Source organism: Trachurus trachurus (genome assembly GCF_905171665.1).
Source record: "Trachurus trachurus genome assembly, chromosome: 21".
NCBI lineage: Eukaryota > Metazoa > Chordata > Actinopteri > Carangiformes > Carangidae > Trachurus > Trachurus trachurus.
Window position 1 is genome coordinate 10018469 of NC_139899.1, and position 21452 is coordinate 10039920.

General features: G+C 39.8%; 1 protein-coding gene across 3 annotated transcripts in view; it reads right to left on the reverse strand.

Annotated features, from left to right (window-relative positions):
• Nucleotides 1-6664: 6664 nt before the first annotated feature.
• Nucleotides 6665-21452, reverse strand: part of epb41l5 (erythrocyte membrane protein band 4.1 like 5) — a 33055-nt gene continuing 18267 nt past the window's right edge. Inside the window, exons 17-26 of one of the 3 annotated variants that reach the window (XM_083996733.1) lie at nucleotides 15755-15906; nucleotides 15291-15382; nucleotides 14966-15100; nucleotides 13921-13988; nucleotides 13021-13143; nucleotides 11769-11850; nucleotides 11367-11447; nucleotides 10218-10280; nucleotides 9779-9918; nucleotides 6665-8775 (exon numbers count right to left, since the gene is read on the reverse strand). In XM_083996733.1, coding sequence (XP_083852859.1) covers nucleotides 8706-8775; nucleotides 9779-9918; nucleotides 10218-10280; nucleotides 11367-11447; nucleotides 11769-11850; nucleotides 13021-13143; nucleotides 13921-13988; nucleotides 14966-15100; nucleotides 15291-15382; nucleotides 15755-15906 — 1006 coding nt within the window. In that variant the 3' untranslated portion in view covers nucleotides 6665-8705. Of the gene's footprint in view, nucleotides 8776-9778; nucleotides 9919-10217; nucleotides 10281-11366; nucleotides 11448-11768; nucleotides 11851-13020; nucleotides 13144-13920; nucleotides 13989-14965; nucleotides 15101-15290; nucleotides 15389-15727; nucleotides 15907-21452 lie in introns of all 3 variants that reach the window. The other 2 variants (XM_083996732.1, XM_083996731.1) reach the window with 2 other exon arrangements.

Genomic DNA, 21452 nt, shown 5'->3' on the forward strand with positions numbered 1-21452 from the left:
AGCCGAAGGGAAAATGTTTTGGAGCAGCTGTAAGAGGCTGACCTGGTGTGTGACCCCTGTGGTGCATTTGTGTCCATGCGAAAAAATAGGGTCTGTCTTTGCTTGCTGGGGGGGCAACCGCCATTCCGACATCCCACCAGTCCGACATAGGCCTCTAATTGTCTAAATGGCAACACTTAATTTTCTATCAAACGTCCCATCATTCCGACAATTTTTGCCTCCTTTGGTCGGAATGACGGTATTTTTTTCTTTTTTCAAACATCCCGCCTTTCCGACAATTCCTTTAAAGCAGAAGTAAGTGATATATTTGTGTTAATATAAGTCTTAAATAGTTATATCTTCCGACAGCAATCACTAGAGTGTTTGGACTGAAACACGGGTCTCTCAGTCCCTCTGCTCTGCTCTGAGCCGAAGAGAAAACATTTATCGTATCCTACAGTTTTTATCCAATGAGGAGAGAGAACGGCATGCAGGGCTGTGTGTGCAGCCAAGGAACGCCGTGAATGTGGTGACGTAGCGACGAGGACTGTTATGGTGCGTTCAAGGAAACTCGTATTTTTCCGACCGTGAAGTGGTACCAGTTCGATCTGGTACGAGTTCACCGGTCGGAAGTTACGAGTGGCCGTTATAGTGACTTTCACCGGTAAAACAGGTCGGAAAAACACGAGTGGGTTGCCTGGAACGCTACAAAGTCGTAAGTTGTGACTTGAAGCTGTAATTTACGATTTCAAAAGCCTGCCTGGAACGCAGCATTAGCGAAAACGACCGGACCACTTACTTCTGCTTTAATAGGCTAGCGTATTTTTTTCCCAAAAAAGATTTTGCACTGGCTTGACTTAGCAATGAAGAAAGGAGTTGGTTAAGTTTAGTAAAAAGACCAATAGAGGCTATAGACAGACAGACAGACTAGTCCCTGTCTGCACTCCGCTGCGTAATTACGCACAACCATGGTCGCCCCCCCCCCCCCCCCCCCAACCATGTGGGTATTCCTCTATCAGCATGTCTTAAAGAGGGGAGTCATATTAAAGCCTTGTCGGAATGGTGGGACGTTCGCATGTTGGAATAAATGGTGGGATGTCGGTGTGGTGGAATGTCGGAAAAACAGCATGTAACCGTCCTGCTGAAGTGCCATTTAGAGTAGAAAAAAGTTTAACTTCCAATGACAAGTCTTTCCGCCTGGGAAAAACAAAACAAAACAAAAAAAACTTCTCAATTGATTTTACACTCTTTTTTTTGTCACTTAATCTTGATTATTTATTTTCATTTGTTGTTGTTTTATATTATTATTTCATCTTATTTTACTTTTTTTGGGGCATGTTTTATGTTCATTTCTTGTCTTATAATTTGAGGCATTTGATGCATTTAAAGGAATATTTAAACATTTTGGCAAATTCGCCTACTGCCTTAACGGAGCCCCTAAAGGGACATGGGGAAAAAAACAAAAAAACATTTTGGGTGTGCATGCGCGGACGTTTCAGGAGTGAAAGTTTTGTGTGAGCACCTGAAAGTGTGGAATCGACGTGCGTCGTAAGCTTAGCAAGGGCGTCAGTTTATTTTGAAAAATGCTGGGGACAATAATGCTGGAGTGTGTTTTGAGGGGTGCTTGTTTTGACTTTTGTTAACACTGATCAATTTTTTTTAAATTGCAAAACCTACTCTGTTTAATTGATTAATAAAGAAACAAATGTAACTCCATAGATATATGGCTGAAGACTCCATTCAGATAACACCGTGCTGTGTCTGTGTGTGTGTGTGTGTGTGTGTGTGTGGTTGCTTCGGTCCAGCTGTTTGGTTTGTAATAGACAATAGTACAGCGCACAGTACTGAATACATGACAGATAAATAATAAGCTTTCCTAAAGAAAGACACTACGCTGACATGAAAATTGCCAATTAAGGACGATGGTCTGGTGTGTGTGTGTGTGTGTGTGTGTGTGTGTGTGTGTGTGCATTGTGGGTGTGTGTATGTGTGTGTCAGTTCTTGTATTGAATAATGAGGCTTTTTACTGAATCTGGCGCATCACAATCTCACCTGGCACGCACACACAAATGCATACAGTAGACACACTTACTGGCACAATGCAGCCCTTTAGGGATCAATTACCATTCACTCACATCTTTATCATCTCAAAGCTTTGAGTTGGAATACCTCCCCACACTCCCTCTCTCTCTCTCTCTCTCTCTCTCTCTCTCTCTCTCTCACACACACACACACACACACACACAGGCTATAAACCCATTTTGATAGTTGAGATGTTTAAGCTCCTTTTCAAAATGCTCTGTCAGAGAATGCTATCTCCTGCAACAGCTAGCCAACCAACACAATAGCCTTTATTGTAATGACAGACAGAGAGAATCCCATCTGTGTGTGTGTGTATGTGTCGGGTTGTGTGTGTGCATGTGTGTGAAAGAGAGAGAGAGATACGGAAGGGTGTGTGTGTGTGTGTGTGTGTGTGTGAACCTGTTGAATTTTCAGCTACTCTGGGTACACCTGAGCAGTATTTGTAGCTCTCAGTTTGTCTTCCTGTCCAGATGCTCCAACATTTGCTCGTTTTTTGGGAGATGAAACTTTACTTCAAGGTCAGTTTCCTCTGGAGAAGCAGGAAACTTCATCAGGATGTGACAGTCTGAACAGACCAAGTGATGTGGACAGATGCGAGGGCAGGAGCAGACTACGTTTCATCATATCTGGATTTTACCCAGAGAGTAAAAGTCTGTTTCAATTAGAACACAAAAACCTGCTTGTTACAGATTTCCTTTTTTTCCCCTTCACATGGATTCAACAGAATTTAATTTCACATGTACATGAAGGATCTTTTGATTTTCCATTTCCTTGATAAATTCATCCATACATTTTTTTTGGCCCCCTCTCTCTCAGATTTAATGGGAAACTGTCTCTGTGGAAAAGGTTTCTCCTGCATAAGGCATGTTTGGACAGAGCAAAGGTTTTGTCTGATTTGGGGAAACGTTTTTGGATTTTTATTCAGTGCAGACTGTGTTTATTCACCCTTCAAAATAAAAAAATCACTCTCTTTCTTTCCTCTTCAGAAGACTGTGGTTAAATGAACCCACTGTTAGCAGCAGCAGATTCATGCTAGCTACACTCACCCGTAAGCATAAAAAATTATGTTCCAGTGCTCACTGGCAGAGGTTAGGGATTTGAGTCACATGATTGGACTTAAGTCAAATTAAATCACAGATTTGTGGACTTGAGACTTGCTTGACCACACTGATAAAAGACTCAAAGTTACATTTTGTGTATGAAATATGATTGGACATTTCTAGTATGGTGCCAACAAACTACACACTACACATTAAAGAAAACCCTGCAGTTTGTGCTTTTGTTTTGAAGGGTCTGTACTGTGCCTTAAAATGAGAATATTTTTCCATTGAGGGGAATCACGTGTTTTTAGTGTTAGACTAAGATATGAGAAGAAAAGTTAGTTTAATTTTTTCAATATACATACATACGTGTGTCTAAAAATTATAGACCAATATATACCTTATTATAATTATATACCTTATATGAGCTATAACATGAAAGAAAATTCTAGAGCTTTAAGATTTTTTTTTAACAAATTCGTAACAGTAGAGTCTTCGTAATGGGTTTATGCAACGGGAAACACCCTAAGATGGCCCCATTTGAGGGCACCAAGCACAATGTGATATGTAAATAACATCAAATAACCTACCAAACCTTAGGCATGTCATTAGTGAAAAATGCAGATGTACTTAAGTTGATGGAGCACTGACATTTCACTTGTTCTTAGCAGGTTTCACAGTGACTGAGGCATAAAACCTTGATTCTCCATCCTGCTGATTCATTTCTGTTTAATTATGCCCTTCTGTTCTTTATGGGGATTAATGGGTCCATCTCAAAATGAAAACTAACATTAGACAGCTGGTCATCAAGCCATAAACAAGGCTGATAATTAAAAAAAAAACTAAACATGTATGGTTTTCGCCCAACAGTAGTGATATCCTCTCGAAGAATATTAAAATTTAGAGGAGGACATGTAATGTTTGTTTTCAGCTGGATCTGAGCTGGGGACATCAGGGCACGGGACTTGTGCCAAATCTCTATGAATCCACCCAGAGCTTTGAGCATGCTTAAGCAATCATGACCTGGCATAAGGTCCATGTACGTAATCAATTATTCATTTGAAAGGTGGGGGAAAGTCAGCCCATCTGCTGAGGGGAGCAGTCCTGGCTGAGTTATTGAGCTGTAGGCTGCTCTGCTGTTTAATAATGGCCCAACTATATATTGGTCTGTAGCATGGAGCAGTGGCACACAATCAATTTCAAGTTACTGCATTTCAAATGTAAACCAATAGGACACAGCAGAAACACCAGCGGAGCCTCTGCCCTCATTCCTGTGCTGAAATGTGTAATTGTGCGATCCTGAAGGAGCAGAGTTTATTTCACTTTACTTTAGTTGGTTAGAGCCACCAAACAGTGGACTATACAATCTTGTAATTGTTTTGGTATTTCACTGTATGGGACGGGAGGATAAACTGTTCATTTGTAAAAATAAAAAAAAAGTAAACAATAAATATAATAAAATAAATAAATACATTTTAAAAAGAAAGAAAAACTGTCGTGAGCATTAACTGTCATGCACTCCTCTGACAACAACTCACTACCCTAAAATCAGTGCCCCTGCAGATATTGCTCATGTCAAATCTGATAAACAGACAAGCAATGAGCAATGAGCAAATGAGACACTAATCTTCAACCTGGAGATTTCAGACTGTGATTTATAAACATGTCAAAATATATCCGGGGGTAAATATTCACTGAAATCCTGTGATCAGTCTAGTTGTGAAGTGTTAGTTACACATCAGATAAGAAAATGATAATTCCATATGTTGATTTAAAAAAAAAAAGGGTGTGTGTTCAAATCAAATTCAAAGGCTTAAACAGTATTTGAATTCAGAAACCTGATCTAGTAAGCTCACACTTTCTTTAATGCACCACAACGTACATGGACATAACTGTATAAACTGGAGGGTAAGAGGCGCAAAAAATCTGCTCAACTCTGGCTGCACCAGAGATTTAAAAAAAAATGGTTGTGTGCTGCCATCCTGTGGTAGACTGACAATAACACACAGTAAACGTAGCAACAGCTGGGTGGTGCTGTGTGACTGCTCACTGTCATGGCCTCCTGGGACATATGCAGTTGTTCTGTTGCTTTGATGCTGTTCACACATCAGAAACATCATTCTCAGTTCTCAGAAGATTTAACACATTTCTAATAACAATGATCAAAAACCTCGTTCAAGTGAATCGCTTCAACATTGTCACCAATTAATTCAATGTTTTAAGCAGAGCCTTGAGACAAAGACACCAGATGTTTTGATATGTTGAAAAAACCCAAATATTCTGCAGAAAAAGGGGATTGTAAAAAATATAAAGTTAAATGTTCAGACACAAACTGTACTAAATCTCAGTAAGAGATTTATAATTTTAGAACATGAATTATCTACTATCAAAAACATACTATAACATAATAATAAAAAAGTCTTTGGTATTTAATGCAAATACTTGTTTAACTGAGATGTATTTACTGTATGATATTTCCAGTAAAGTGTTTCACTTGGCAGTAGACATGCAATATTTACAGGGTTTGCATTTGTGTGTAGAGTTTTGATAGATTAGATCTGGTTTATAAAGTGTGTTAATGCAGTTGCTTTAACTTACAGAGCTGTATCTGTAAATTCAGAGAATAAACCACATACAAAACAATGAAACATGCTAAGAAGAAATATTGTGAGAAGTGTATCATGAGCTGAATGATGTTTCTGATGTGAGACTACTTGCATCAGAGCAACTGAGGAAACACTGTGAACATTTCAGATCCATGGTTGATGTTATTAGCACAACCTGTGATTTTCCTACTGTAACACATCAATCTCTGCCAATACAAACACTCTGTAGAAAAGGAGTCAATGTCTCTTTGCTATTCAGCACTGTTCCAGTTTGGTAAGAAGAAAAAATCTGTTTCATGTCAGCTGATGTTTACAGATTGTACTGTACAGAGAGGAAGTTCACACTGACTTGGCTGAGTGATTAACCCTTTGTAGAAGTCAAAATACTGCACTGTGCTTTTCAGGATTTAACCAAACTCTAATAACTGACAGATGAAGCTGAACCTTTTGACTAAAGGAGTGTTAAATGGCTTCATGTCAGCCTGTTAAGTTATTATGTCAACAGTTTTGAACAACTAAATGTTGAATTGTTGAATTGAAAGGCAGGTTTATCTTAATATTTTAGTGATGATGGACTTCAAAGAGCTTAATTACCACACTCAGATGGGCGCTATGGCAGGAAAAATACCACTTCTGTTGGATGACAACTGGCACTAGCAGATAAACTCTGGCTGTCGGCTTCGAAACTTTTTTTTTTTTTTTTTTACACAGACATCTGAAACAAGATACAAAAAGCTTTACGTATAAGTGAATGTGTTCATGTGTTTTTTTTTTTTTTTACCTTTGGGTGATCCAGGTTATTGCTTCAGAGCTGGTTTAACATGACCAAATCACATCTGGTCCATGGCAGCGTCTTGCATAAATCAAACTGTAATCACCTGTGAATGTATTTGCAAATAATCAACAATGGGCATAGCATTCAAAAGAAAGAACAACAAGTGACTCCTACTGTAGCAAAGCTTTACTGAATCATGATCAAGATATTCCAGGAAAAAAAAAAAAGTTTATATAAAAATGAATTTGAGATGTCACGACCTGTGTTTTCTCCAGTTTGATCAGTGACACAATTTCTACTTGTTTTGTAATTAGAAAACACCTCACTGCTGAAATTCTTCTCCTTAGTGTGTATTAACAATACTGCCGACGTTATCTTCAAAAAATATATATATAAATCTACTTCATATCTACAGCCAGCTGATGCCATTATACTGACAACAAATTATAACTGTACACTACAACACTTCTGGACAACATGGAATATTTGAACAACCACAGTGAGTAGTAGCATAAATAACTGTCACTGCTAAGAAGACAATGTAAAACAGTCAGCTTCCCTTGTTTGTCGACATCGCACTACAATAGCTACACAGATACAACTTGAATCAGGGTCCAGACTCAGTGGTTATGATGTACGTATGGGGTAAAAAAAAAAAAAAAATCATGACATCTACAACTCTACCATTTAAGAGTCAATGTGATAAAGTTCAATAACAACTCAGACAATGTAGAATTAGGCCTCAATTTCACATGTACAAAAGTTTTCCTTCACTTATTAAGAGTATTAGCAAATATGATGAGAAGTTGAACAAGTGATATATTCGTACTCCAGCAGATCATAATAGACATTTTGAATACATTCATTTACATAAGGCAGGGTAATAGCTACAGCATGTTAATACTTGGAGTCACAGGGTCAGAGAAGTGTCTAGAACCGTCTCAATTATCCTGTTAGATGATGCAAAAACTGGACACACTGTCCATCACAAACTCCAAGGGTCACAGGTAACTTTCAGAGACTGACCGCAGTCGGCTCATGGTCACGTGTCCATTACAATCCAATGTACAAATTAAAAATAATTGGGGATTATTTTAATCAAAATCTGTGTATGAAAACAGTGGTTTCTAGTGAGAACTAATTATAGGATCACATTTTAGACCAAATGATGTAACCTCACTAGTGATGCTCAGTCTCTCTTGATGCTGGTACCAAAATGTGCAGATTTAAAAACGTACTGCAAAGGGAAATTAAAAGCATTGAAAACAGACAAAAATGTAAGAGCAGAATAATAAAAACAAATGTTGAACAAAAACAAAGTTGCTCTATCTTCTTCCATTACAAAGAATTCATTAAATGTCCAGTGTTGCAAAGATAATCCAGAGTAGTGTTCATATCCAGTGGCTGCAACAGACAAGTTTCACATATTAAACTGAAAGGGTTCAAAATAAAAAGGGGGGACAGTGTCACATCCACGTGTCTCGTCATGTTAAAGAGTCCAGGTGTTGCTTATCTCTTTAAATCAACATTTAAGTTACACGTCTCTCTGTCCTTCTCCTCCTTGTCTTTTCAGTCCTGTGCCAGTGTAGCTCAGAAAAGCTCAGAGTCGCAGGGATCCAGTGGAATTCATCGTCAGTGATATATATATATATAAAAAGGTGTTGGGGGAGCAGCACTAAAGGAGACAACCTACCATTAATGTAATAAGCTAATGGTTGATGCTTTTATGCCATGTACCTTACAGTGTGATGAGATGGTGGATTTCTGTGTGTGAGTCTCGACTTGACCTCTTGCGGCAGACGCGGCTGTCATTACCTGTTGTCTACAAGACGATGGTGCAGGTTGTTAGAGGCTGAGGTTTGGTTGACTGGATGGATTAAATAAATGGCAGGTCACTAATGGTGAAACTCAAACAGCAAATACACGAGTTATCAGATGTTTTTGTGATGTTAATACTTGAGCTAAATGTTTGCTTGAATTATTTTACAAAAACTCAGCTTTGTGTGATGACAAACTGCGCTCATACTCCTATTGCTGATCAGTCAGTGTACTAAGTTCATTTAGTTGAGAGTGGGCTCGTCAGCTGCCTCCTCCTTCCTCTTAGCCCGCAGAGTTCAGTGCACCTGGCCCAGCTTGTTCACGGAGGGGTGTGAGGGTGACGGGATGAGGTGGGAGAGAAGTCTGGGAGGTGAGCGTTGATGGTGGCGGCTCCTCACTTCTTCATCAGAGCTCAGTGGTCAGGAGGCCTCTGGGTTTGGCTCCATCCTCTGAGGCTGGCGGCTGACCCGCAGTGCTGTGGGACACAGGATGGTAAAAAAGACTGGCTCGGAGAAAGATGTGTACTTTGAGTCACAGTGCAATACTAAATATGACTTGACATATTGTCCATTAGCACTTTTGACAAACAGTTTACAGCAAAAAAAAAAACAACCTGCATTATACAATATTATAATTCATCAGCATCTGGTTGTGGTTCACAGACAGAAATAATGTTAAAAGCCCTTAAAGGGATAGTTCAGCATTTGGCAAATTGGCCCATTGCCATAATCCCTATAGTTTTACAGTAGGAGTACGTTCGTTACCTTTAATTGTCAGTGCAAGCTATTTTTAGAACGGCGGAGCAGAGCCACGAGCTGCTCAGAGCTATGCTACGGAGGCTAATGGAATTTCTTGGTTCCCCTCATCAAACTCATCAAATACACAATCCAACAACTCCAAAACGCTCTCGTGGACAAGTTGTGACCTGCACATTCACCAAACTATGAGATAATAACGGAACGTTATGAGATGGAGTTGTTTGTTTGTTATCTCATAGCGTGGTGAATGTGCAGGTCACAACTTGTCCATGAGAGCGTTTTGGAGTTGTTGGATTGTGTATTTGATGAGTTTGATGAGGGAAACCAAGAAATCCCATCAGCCTCCGTAGCGTAGCACTGAGCAGCTCGGGACTCTGCTCCGCCGTTCTAAAAATAGCTTGCACCGACAATTAAAGGTAATGAACCTACTCCTAAAACTATAGGGATTATGTCAATGGGCCAATTTGCCAAAATGTTGAACCATCCCTTTAAAGTAAACTCTTGAACTCTCAAAGTAGCAGTTTCAGCCAAGAGCAACGACAGCTACACATCCCATCTATAAACTGCTTACTTGCTGGCCGTCTGAAGTGCTTTTTTGCATTGGGATTCAAGCTGAAGGAAGCACGGTCTTGCTTGATCAGCAGGGGTCAGCGAAAACACAACGCTTCGCCTTGAAAGCAACTTTTTAACTGCATTGGTTTCGAATGCCAAGAATTTTACCTGGCGGAGCTGGTGTTACGTGTGCGAGCGAGGTGGGGGAAGGCTGGGGTGAGAGCAGCTCCCCCATCAGCAGGGAGAAGAGGGGCGACCTTAGGAGGGGGGTCGAGGTCGAGCAGGCCGTTAGTAAAGACGCCAGGAGGCTGCATTAGAGGGGAACGAGGGAGAAGGAGGGAAGGTCAGTTTCTACAGAGCCTCTACATCAGCTTAACTTTACAGCAACTATGCAGACAGAGTGTGTATGGAAGAACATCCCGAGGCTTGCATCATCAGTTTGAGGACAATGGTCATAAATTACAACAATTATATGCACATCATAACTGTCTGGAAGATTTCTCAAAAGAACCTGCGGACAGGACGAGGTAGACACAAAAGCCGGACAGACAGGAAGACAGGCGAGCAGGAGACATGTCAGACGGGCAAATAAAGACTTAGGACTCACGGCAGTTGTTGGAATGATCCAGCGAGGTGTGATGAGAGGTTTGGGCTGCTGCACTGGTGGTAGCTACAAGACAGTTAGACCATATTTTAACCTGTCATACTGTTAGAAAGGTGCATTGACCAAAGATCCCAAACATACAGATGCAAATAAAATACACAAAATTCTCCTTTCACACACACATTAATTCTTTCTTCCCCCATTTATGTGGGACCTATTATGCTTTTCAGACTTATAAATATGTTTGAAATGTTGGATACTTGTTTCAGAGGACGTGAAAGTGCCATATCATGAGGTAGGCGTGTGTTAAAGTAATCCCCTGGGGCGGTTTCAGGCAGCTCCGAATCGCTGCAAATGCTCCAGTTTAGAGAGTTTTTCTTTAAAGTCTCATTTTGTATTGTCACAACTTCAGTGGAAGTCCCTATATGGCAACTCGCCTGGCTCTGGCCTCAGTGTCCAGTGGAAATGTGAGAGAGTAGGTGTGGTGGGGAGGAGGGGGGAGCCAGAATGGAGGAGTACATAGACAGCTTATATGCAATAGTTATGGAGAAACTTCTAATAGTGCCCCACTGGGGTCCAATATAATATTAAAAGCCCCTGAAATTAGCATAATAGGTCTCCTTTAAATTAAAATCCTCCCTGATAGAAATATATAAAGTAAGTAAATAAAGTACTATAGCCTGACGCTAGACACAAATGTGTCAGGGCTGCAGACATGGGTTATAATATTAGATGTGTTGGTTAGACTGAGTTTGTCTTGAGTTGAGATGGACAATACTAGTGCGTTAAATTAGAACCCAGATTTCCAGTTGGCTGCATCATCAGAAACGTCCCCTGATGTTGGAAATCCAACTTGGGAACTTAGTAGGAACTTCAGTAACGCTGAGCTCGCAATCCAAGATGGCTGCTCTGTGCATCAACAATGAATTAAAGCTCAAAATTGCACTGTTTATTAAAGCTGCTTTTGGAACGTGGTCGAGTCAGATGTGACCTCATTCACAGCTCTGTTTCTGACTCCTGAGATAAATGGTACGCATAAATCCTGCCTGCTGCTCTTGAGGAAGTGACCAAAGCTTTTTCCTGCTGCACAGTAGCTCACAATATCAACAAATGGTTGCATATGCTGTTGCACATGCGGCGGTTTAGATTTACCACAGGAGTTGGATCAGTGAAGTCGATCAGGTTGTCAGATAGTGGGGCAGCAATTTGCAGGTCAATGTCTTCTGCTTGAACCTGCTGAATGACACAAATACTCAATTACTGCATACAAACAGCTTATAAATCAGTTCACATTGGGTTCAACGTGACACATGACTCAAATAGCCATGCAGCACAGTGTGTAGTTTCCTCCATGAGTCACATCAGGTGCGTACAATAGGATGTATCATAATGTGTAATACAGTTAATGTTATGAGGTGTTCTACATTATTATTTAATACATTGAAAACCACAGTGAAACACTATTTATTCTACAGCCTTCAAGTAATAGTAAATATTAAGTGCATATGTATCATTCATGGTGACAAATGTAAATGTGTCACAATAACTTATTACCTTTGGTGCCATTACTTCAATGGCTGGCTCACAGGGCATCTTAGCAACAGAGGGATTTAAATCCTCAGTTAACCTCTCGGCACTGGAGAAGAAATGAGCAAAGAGAGAGAATTTCAGATTTCGACATACTCCCAACATCTTCTGAACCTTCCACACAGCCCAACATTGTGCTTTCAAATTGCTTGTGTGTTGCTTGACCAACATTTCAAAGCTACAGAGTATTTTTCACAACAGCATTTGACCCTGGACAGCAAAAAAAAAAAGAAAAAAGAAAAGAGAAAAACTAAATTACTGTTGATGAATGGTGATTAATCAGTTTTTAGTTCCTGCAAAACAAGAGTCTCCATTCTCCAGACTGCAGAGCAGGAACAGCCTGGACAGCAGAAGCATTTACTGCATCAATGAGCCTGCAGCAAAACAGCCTTTGTGAATTGTCTGGTCAAGCGTCTGTGTGCGTCTGTATTTTTGTGCCGTCCTACTGTAAACAGTTCTTGAACGGAGACACCAGCAGTATCCAGGCAGAACTGGAGTCATGTGACCCAACACACCCCGAACTCACCCAAATACAAATGCGCATACGCACACATGCGTTACTCGAACAAACCAACAGATGTCAGCAAAGACTACAAAGAGGAGGCCTTTGTTTCTGATCAGGGAAACTGGATTATTTATGTTTTATGTTCTGTATGGGTCAAAGCAGGTCTGTATAATTATCTGTTAAGAGAGCATAGTACAGTGAGGCCGATGTCATAGAAGAAAAAACATTGTAACCTCAATGCATCAATTTTTACTCACTGAACTCTTTTTTTTTTTTACAGGCTTATTTCTATCTTCAAAATTAATGATTTCTACCAAAGATCTAAATTAAACAAAGATCTGTTTCTTTCTTCCTTTTCTAATGATTCCAGACAGCTGAAATAGGTTAAGTGAACGTGATCATTACACAAGGCAACTTTAAAGCTGGAGGTACAGCGAGCTAACTGAAATTACTGCATGTGATCAGGACATAGTAATTATTCCATGACAAAACTACTAGAGATGATTTTCATGAAATGTAAAATGCATTTAAAAGTTAGATAAAAGATCAATCTGCAGCTTGTGCCAAAGATCCCCCAAGCACTAATCTGTTATCCCTGTGTCTTTGAAATTTCTGGAAATTATGGATAAATACAGAATATAACTGGGTGATGAATTACGACATGCACATACAAAGTAAAAAAAATGCACATAAAAGTATTAAAAGCACACTGACCTGGTCCCTGCTGATGAGACCAGTGAAGCTGGCTTCAGCAGGTCCCAGGAGTCCTGGGTGTCAGGGCGACTGCTGACAGACAGAGATGAGTTACTGCCCATTCGGCCCGTACGAATCTTCAACCTGGAAAAAAAAATAACAAATCACATCTTTTAGACTGTGCCAGTCACACAAGTCCACATAACGCACAAACCTGCATGACACGGTGTGATTTTCAGAGTAAAAACATGACTCAGGAGACAGGATTAGATGGATCTCATTACAGTACAATCTCTGCACAGTACGGTATGCATTGTGCACTGTAACCAACAGCTTTTATCAAATCTACTGCGGCCTCTCCTCCAGCCACTGCCTCACACACACACACACGCACAAGACAGCGGCGTGCTTGTCGTATCTGCGTGGCCTTGCTTACAGGGATGAGCTGCAGGTGATGTAATGTTTTGAGCTATGCTAATAATCCTCATGAATATTCAGGAGGTTAATCGGCTCCACCAGCAAGGATTGTGATTTGTGATTGGTCGAGACAATGCTATGACAGTTGGTATGACTCAGGAAGATGAAGGAGGAGGAGGAGGGAAAAGGCCCAGTTTCAAGACAATGAGGCACAAGCGACAATGGCTTTCTCTCCTGTCCATGTTCACTCCAGATTGACTGGTCTGTTGCAGATTTTGTAAATACAGCATCAAGCATAAAAATGTATATATCTGTATATAACATAGATATGTATATATAACGTGTATGGATTTTGCATGGTAAAATAAAATCTGATAATTTCTGACACTCAAATTCAGTTTGGAAAAAACAAACAAACCGTTTTCTCATTAATTCTTTCATTCAATCATGAATTCATCATGATTGTATGGGTAAATGTGTAAAATATGTAATGTGAGGTCATACCTGGCAGTAGCTTCCTGCAAGTTACAGTTTTTATCTCCAGCCATTACGACATGCTCCTCCAAAGAGCCCTACACAGATGTAAACACAGACAGATAAATGGATGCTCAGACAGACACAGACAAGTGTTGGGAGTGAGGGACTTCTACAGACACATATCTCCTGCCCACGTAAAAGTAGAATACCATTATAAGTTCACAAATATGAGACGTGCCACATTTCTAATGGTGTGGTATACTATGGCTATAATGACTTGAATCTGCTGTGAGACGGTGTAAGGGCAAAATGAGCTGCATTAAAAGGGTGTGAGGTGGATAAAAACTGGTAGTGATACAAGAGAAAGCTCTGGTAGAATGTACTACAGTTTTATACTGATAAATAAAAGAATTATTATTTCAATGAGAGAGATCAAAGAGGGGCACAGGCCTGAAGAAAGAGCACTCAAGTTGAAATTGTGCAGACAAGGCTGATTTTATGTGGAATAATATGCCTCAAGTAAGTTTAAATCTGAAAAAGGTTCAGTCAAACAAAACCAGCAGCAGGCACAGCCAGCCATAGATCATAGATTTCTATGCATGATAGCTCGTGTTTTTCACAGTTGTTAATTTTATAACTGCCCTTCTCTTTTCTCATTAATTGATTAGGCTTTGATCGATACTTCTTAGACACCTCTCTCCTATTGAATCTCCCTACATCAGCTCACAAGATTTCCATCATAAATTTACTGAGATTTGTTTCAGTGAAGTTTCACTGTTCACTCATTACCCTTGCACACTGAAGTAGAAAGTGGAAATGCTAAATGTAGATGAAAACAGCAGGGCTACAGCCATTCCCAATGCTCTTTGATGCTCAGTAACTTGATATGATCATTTAGTTCAGCTTATAATGGAAAATAAATTGTACCAAATCTAAATGAATCTGAATCTTAGCAGTGCAAAGTAAAATGCTTTGATATGTACCATATGAAATATTGCAACTGCATCATCTAAAGTGTGTTTCCTCCACCTCTTCTCTCTTATTGTGCATTTTGTCAGAGTATATTCCCCACCTTGAGGACAGCAGCCTCAGCTTGTGCCTTAAGGATGTTACTCTTCAGATCCTCTGGAGTGCGCAGTGGAGTGACGACCGGACTGCTGCCTGTGCTGCTCAGACCACACTTCTCAGTGAGCTTCACCAAATCCTCCTGTTGGGGCAGGTTCATGCATTTAGTCCAAATACTGAATTCTAGTTGATTTGTTTTTGAACACACCTCATGCTGTACCACACCAGCAGTCTTTTCTCCAGGTCGGTCTGTGCAGGTGTGGTTCAGAGCTTTACAGGTGTTATTAGACTATTGGTACAGTAGTAGGAATGTTGTACAAACAAGCACCCACCTGATTGTTCATGGCCATGTTGACATTAACGTTGTTTTTCTGAGCAGCAAGAAGTGGACTGCTCTCAAGCTCCAGCTGTTTCAGACGAGCTGCTGCTTCTGGACACAAAGATATATTTTAGGCAATTACACACCAACTGCAACCAACTAGTTTGTATTATTGCATTATTACTATAAAGAAATTATATTGCACAGTCTGTCCCTTTTTTCAGGGAACTGAAAGGTACATCCACAAGTTTGCTTCATTTACTTATTAACATGTACCACATGACCACCTCAGGGTCTGTTAATGACTGACTTCATATAATAACAGGTGAATCTGCGGTGGTTGGTGGTGCCAGTGTCTTTATTATAAGATTAGTAGGAGACTGGCTTCTAAAACAAGATATGAAACATTTTCTACTTTTTTTTTGCGCATAATTTTCAAAGTGATTTTACTTTGTTGTAGGTTTTCCAGAGCCTCACCACAGAGATTGAGTGGATCCTCTGCTGAGACGCTGGCACTGGCAAAGGCATTGCTCGGCCCGGCCTCCTCTGTAGCTGTCACCGTGGGAACAACAGGAGCCCTGGGGGCATCATCTATGCATGTCTCCATCAGGTCAGCAACCACGGGCACACTAGAGACAATACAAGGGAGAAGAGAACAATATAAAACAAGTGGTCTGTAAAGATTGGGGAGGGGGGGTTAACAACAACAAGTGAGTTTAAATATGAACACAAGAGGAAATAATGCAAAACTGGAACAAAGGAATGCAGGATTATACAGCTGTACAACTTACCTGCAGCATCCATAAGTTTATGCATGGACTCTGCAAAGATGGCAACTTGCCCATGATGATATACCATTTCTCATAAACAAATAAAATTTGAATGAAACATAAATATAGAAAACAGAAAAGGATTTAAGTTACTGTATTGGAAAATATCTCAATTAATAACCCATAGATAGATGCTTTAGTTTGGCAAATATGATCATATACCCACTGTACTAAGAATCAACAAGGAACTGAGCCACAAAGAGGTACAAAAGGCAGTTAGAGTACTGTCTACCAGGAAGATATGGAAGCTTTGTATCCAAAGAGGGAGGCCCGACAAATAAATAACATTGCTCAGAACCAAATGTCTTCTCGGGAGGTAAAGGGGCAGTTTTACAGAAACAAGATCCAACCTGTGATAATAAGTAATAACTTTTGAGGGAAATAATGTGGTGTAATATTCTCAGAACCTGAAGTGTCCTGAAGCAAAAACATTTGATACACGGATTTTGGTAGAAGCTCTTCCAGCAGCCCTGTAATTACCTCATATTTCTGTAGCCTGAGGACAGAGTGAAACTCAAGGAGTATATATTACTGTGTGCTGCCACAGGAACAGGAGCTGAAGAGCCATTCACATACAAATATAAGGAGAAAAGCACAATGCTTTACCAAAGGACTCACAAACCAAATGTATATAAACACTCCCCATATGTTCAGTAATCCATGAGGGAAACACAACGGGTAGTGAAAATGTATCTACACAAAAATACAGTAAGACAAGAAGGAAAAAAAAACGACATATGCACACAGCAAAGTTGTACAGTCTCCTCGCATGCAACCATTATACAACAACTAGTTTGTTTTTCTCTGATCTTTTAAACTGGCAGGAAAGTGAGGTTATTTTTAGAGCGGAAGATTTACAGCATTAAGTTATCAGGAAATATTTTGACAAGTTCAATCTCAACAGTAACCTGCTGTATTGATTTCCTTTGTTCCTGGACTTCATAGTAAACAGCAACAACCATACCATCAGCCCACCAGCTTATATGTATAGCATTTCAATATCGAATGCAGTGGATGTACAATTATAGTCCAGGCACAACTTGAATGAGCATTTCAGAACATTTATGTACTGAAGGAAGCCTGTGATCTCTCTACAGTACAGAGGCAGAACACACACGCACATGAAAGATGCTATTTAAAGCTCTCTACTCATCTGTGTCACCAGCAATCATGTCTTTATTCTCTGAAATGATTTTAAACAGTGTTCATAAAGATATACATCCTTTGGTCAGTTATACTGTAAACATTTGACTAAGCAAAAAATATGATGAAAATCATATAATCACCTTAATTGAGTGGAACGTGCAGGAAACAGTTGTACAGTGGTTATAGCTGAGGCGTGAGTGAGCATTCAGAAAGTATCAACCAAACCCACAGTTACCATAATGGTCATTGAAAACTCTTTGAACTGCGCCCTCACCACTGCATGTGTGTGTTCACAAAAAAAAAAAAAAAAAAAAAAAAAAAGAGTTGCAGTGTACTAAAACAAATTAACTATTTCCATTCAATGTTGATTCAGAATTGAACATTTTTTAAATATATTAGGCTTGTTTGATTTCTTCCCAGAGGTTGGATGAGAAGGTCAGTATCATCAACATCATTTCTGAGTTCAGGACATGTTCAGTAATGGAAACAGGCACAAACTGTTAATTCCAACAAAAGGCAACAATGCTTATTTCAGTAGAAACAATGTGCAAATTAAAGGGACTTGGATTTTTTGGAATGCATCTGTGACAGTAAGTAACTCTTTCACCCTACTTTTTGCGTTAAGCTTGGCTAGCAATGTGCTGGACGCATCTCTTTACAGGTTACAACAGTTATCAACCTTCTTATCCAACCTCTATTTAAAACAGAGCAGCAAGTCCATGAAATGTGCAGTACAAATTAAATATTTAAGAAAAATTATATTATCAGATAAAAATGATTTGAAGTCAAACTTAATAAAGCAACAGTGCTTAAAGTCTTTCAAAAAAAAAAACATGAAGCAGAGTGAAACCTTCCAGGAACTGAGTGACCTATTGTTTCCTTGCAGAGACAAGAGTGGGGCTGAATTCCTAGCCTCACATTGATACCATCTCACCTGAGACAGCCAGTTTCACTGAGGTGAGGAGTGAAGGTCAGAGGAAGGAAGGGGGGGAGGAGAGAAAGTACTGAGAGTAAGAAAACAAAGACAGGAGGACAAAAAAAAGTGAACGGGGCAAAGGGAGATGGACTTTCTGACTTGTCACTGGAACAAAGATGAAGGAAAAGTGTCAGGAGATGAATAGATGAACTGAGACACATTATGAAGTGTGACAGTGAACTTGTGTCAGTCTGTGATGGGTGTTACAAGACTGAATAAGTGACACTGACGGAGGTTTTTGTTGAGGACTGCTTCAGTTAAAAAGGCACGTGTGCATTCACACCAAGTGTGTCCTTCCATGTGGTACAGTCACTGACACAAATACCAGATGTTTTTCATGGGCGAGTCACCGCTGAGCCATTCCCATTTATTAGTGTGCTGTCCAATTCGTGTCAGTACAGATGGTGAGACTGTTGTCAGTTGGTCGGATCTGTCCAACACCGTGTGGGGAGCTTTGATGAGACATGAGCAGGGAGGATGGAGGGAAGAGGAGACCTGAGGAGAACAGGCTGGAGAAGGACATTGGGGAGAGGACAAATAGGAGGGGGATTTAAGAAATGGGGTGTGTGTGAGAGTGCGGATGGGGGGGGGTTTCAATGAAAACAGCAAAGACAAAGAGGAGATTGTATGCAGATAAATGAGAGAAGAGGGGGAAGCAAGTATCGGGAGAGAGGAGACAGCAGAAGAGAATTTGAAGCAGGAAGTTGATAACATTAGTATAAAAGTAAAAAAAGAAAAAGAAAAAAAAAAGGTGTAATTACATGCAGTATGCCAAACTTTGTTGTGTGCCCCTACATGTTAGATTGAAAATGACTCCTTAGGGTTAAGACCAAAGATTCACAACAAGTCATGGTAGACTGTAGCTTTTCCTTCTTTAGACTGTAGCAGTCAAAAATAAGTCGGCTCAGCTGAGGCTGACTGGTGGCGTCGCCTGTGACTCAGCTTGTCAAGTCGCCAGTGGATGGTTTTAGAACACTTGTTTCAACAGCCAATCAGCTTGTAGTGAGATCAGCAGGTCAAGCCAGCTACAAATGATCAGCTGATTAAAACGGTTTCCCACATTTTGAACACAAGCCATCAAACATTCTCAAAACGTGATAAACAAATTGCAATATGTCTGACTGTTCAATGACTTTGCTTCAAATTCATAACCCTCTTTTTTATTTGTGATTATTTATATATTTTTTTCCATTTCATAAATACTATAACTATAACTATAACTGTAGAAAGAAACATACGGTCACTATTTCTGTTTTAACATACTACAAAGTGCCCATCCATAGAAAAGCTGCATTAGGATGAAAATACGGAGTTGTTGCTATGGAAACAATCATTTTCAGCGATCAGCGCATTGCAAGTAGCTACAAGTTTCAATTAGTTTTGGTGTGAATCTTTGGGTTAAATCTACCGTAAGGCTTTTCTATTTGTGCCAATGGGCTCTGTTTGTTCTAAACTACAGCTTGGAAAGAAGTCAAGCTGTTAATAACAACAACAATGTTGTTTTAGTGGACATGAAACAACATGAATAAATAGTATGCATGGCTGTGATAGCCTCAGCAGAGTCAGGATACTGAATAACCCATACAACTTATACTACGGTAGCTTACTTCTGCTACATTGTGCACTACAGCGCACATTTAAGTGTATGGTGACAAGTGTTGTGACATGCACACTTGAGTTAAGTGAAGTGGACTGGGTGTCTCTGGAGCATCAGTGACCTGGCTTTGCAGCTGTAACGGCTGAGGTTTAATGTCTTATGTCAAATCTGTGTTTATATATGCAGTGCTGCAGGCTCCAAGACAGTTTTATTCATGAGGACAGCTCTACTGGGAGCATAAAGGGCAAGGGAGCATGCAGCCTCCCCTTGCCACTTTAAAAAAAAGTGACTAAATTGATGGTGTTCGACGAGACAGACAGTAGATGAACTTCAACTGACCTCGTATTTTACGTACAGTCTCTCATTAGCAATAGAAATTATACGTTTTTTTAACTGGCTCCAGAGACTTATCTACTCTCACTGATGATACTGCTCCAAAGAGGAGGAATGGGAGGGCAGGAGAAGGCAACAGATGAAGACACTACATGACAGCTTACAAGGAGGATGAATACAGCTGTAAGCATATTAACATGAAGAAGAGAAAGTAAAGCACAGCATAGCAGAAAATATGACATTTCCTCAAAGATAATATTTAAATAATTCATTAACTTTTCAGTTTTTAATTGTTCAAATAGTATTTGTTAAGTGTTAATTAGGAGTTGTTTGATGCCGTTGCACTTCATCTGAATGGAAATACTTTTACCAATTGTCCAGTGGAATTCCTTCACGAAACTCACTGACTTTAACTATTTCTGTGAATCTTTGAATCAACGATGTCAGTGACTGACTGTATACATTACATGTAATTTGGATGATATTGTCAGCTTTAAGGCATCACATCACTCATATTCTTGCTCTTCTGTGCTTGGTTAAAATGGATTATGACACAGAGGAGAAGGGGGAGACAGAGTACATTGACTGTTCCTGTTGGGAGAGCCGGTGTGGGTTAAAGTGTTCCATGCAAAATCAGGAGTTTTACTGAACTAAAGCAAGGGAGAAAGGCGTGGGAGGAGAGAGTGAAGAGCACCAGGGATTAGTCTGAAGTATAAGTGATCATTCAAAACATCCTCCTCGTGTCCACAGAGTCCATTCTATACCTTCACTTTATACCATGAGTTAATGGTACAAATAAGAGGTGGCAGGAAATCAGTGTCCATCTCAGTCTAACATATTGCATTGATAAAATACTTGTACTTATGTTGATGAATTATTTTTGAAGGCACTTTTGAAGACTTGACAGCAAAGTGTAAAAACTATTGACCAGAATTTGTGCATGTTAGGTCTTCTGAAAACAGTAGCATCAGTGCCAAAGAAAAAAAAAACTAGCTGTGAAGTGACAATATTGAGAGCCCTTGCTGCACAGCATAAACAGTGCAATTTAAAACACTGAGGACAAAAAATGTACAAATGAAGGGAGGCTTTAGAAATATTTTCCCTATGGAGTTATCAATATTTGCAGCCTACAGGATTTACCATTCAGCCTTTGAGCAAGTCCAAAAGAGGAGGATAAAATATAATTAGTGTGATAGGTCATTACGCACCCTATGCAATGGCCTATCCAATATCATGTCAGTGCACCCTGCTTTAAACCATACCACACAAAATGACGGGCAATCCTCTTACTAC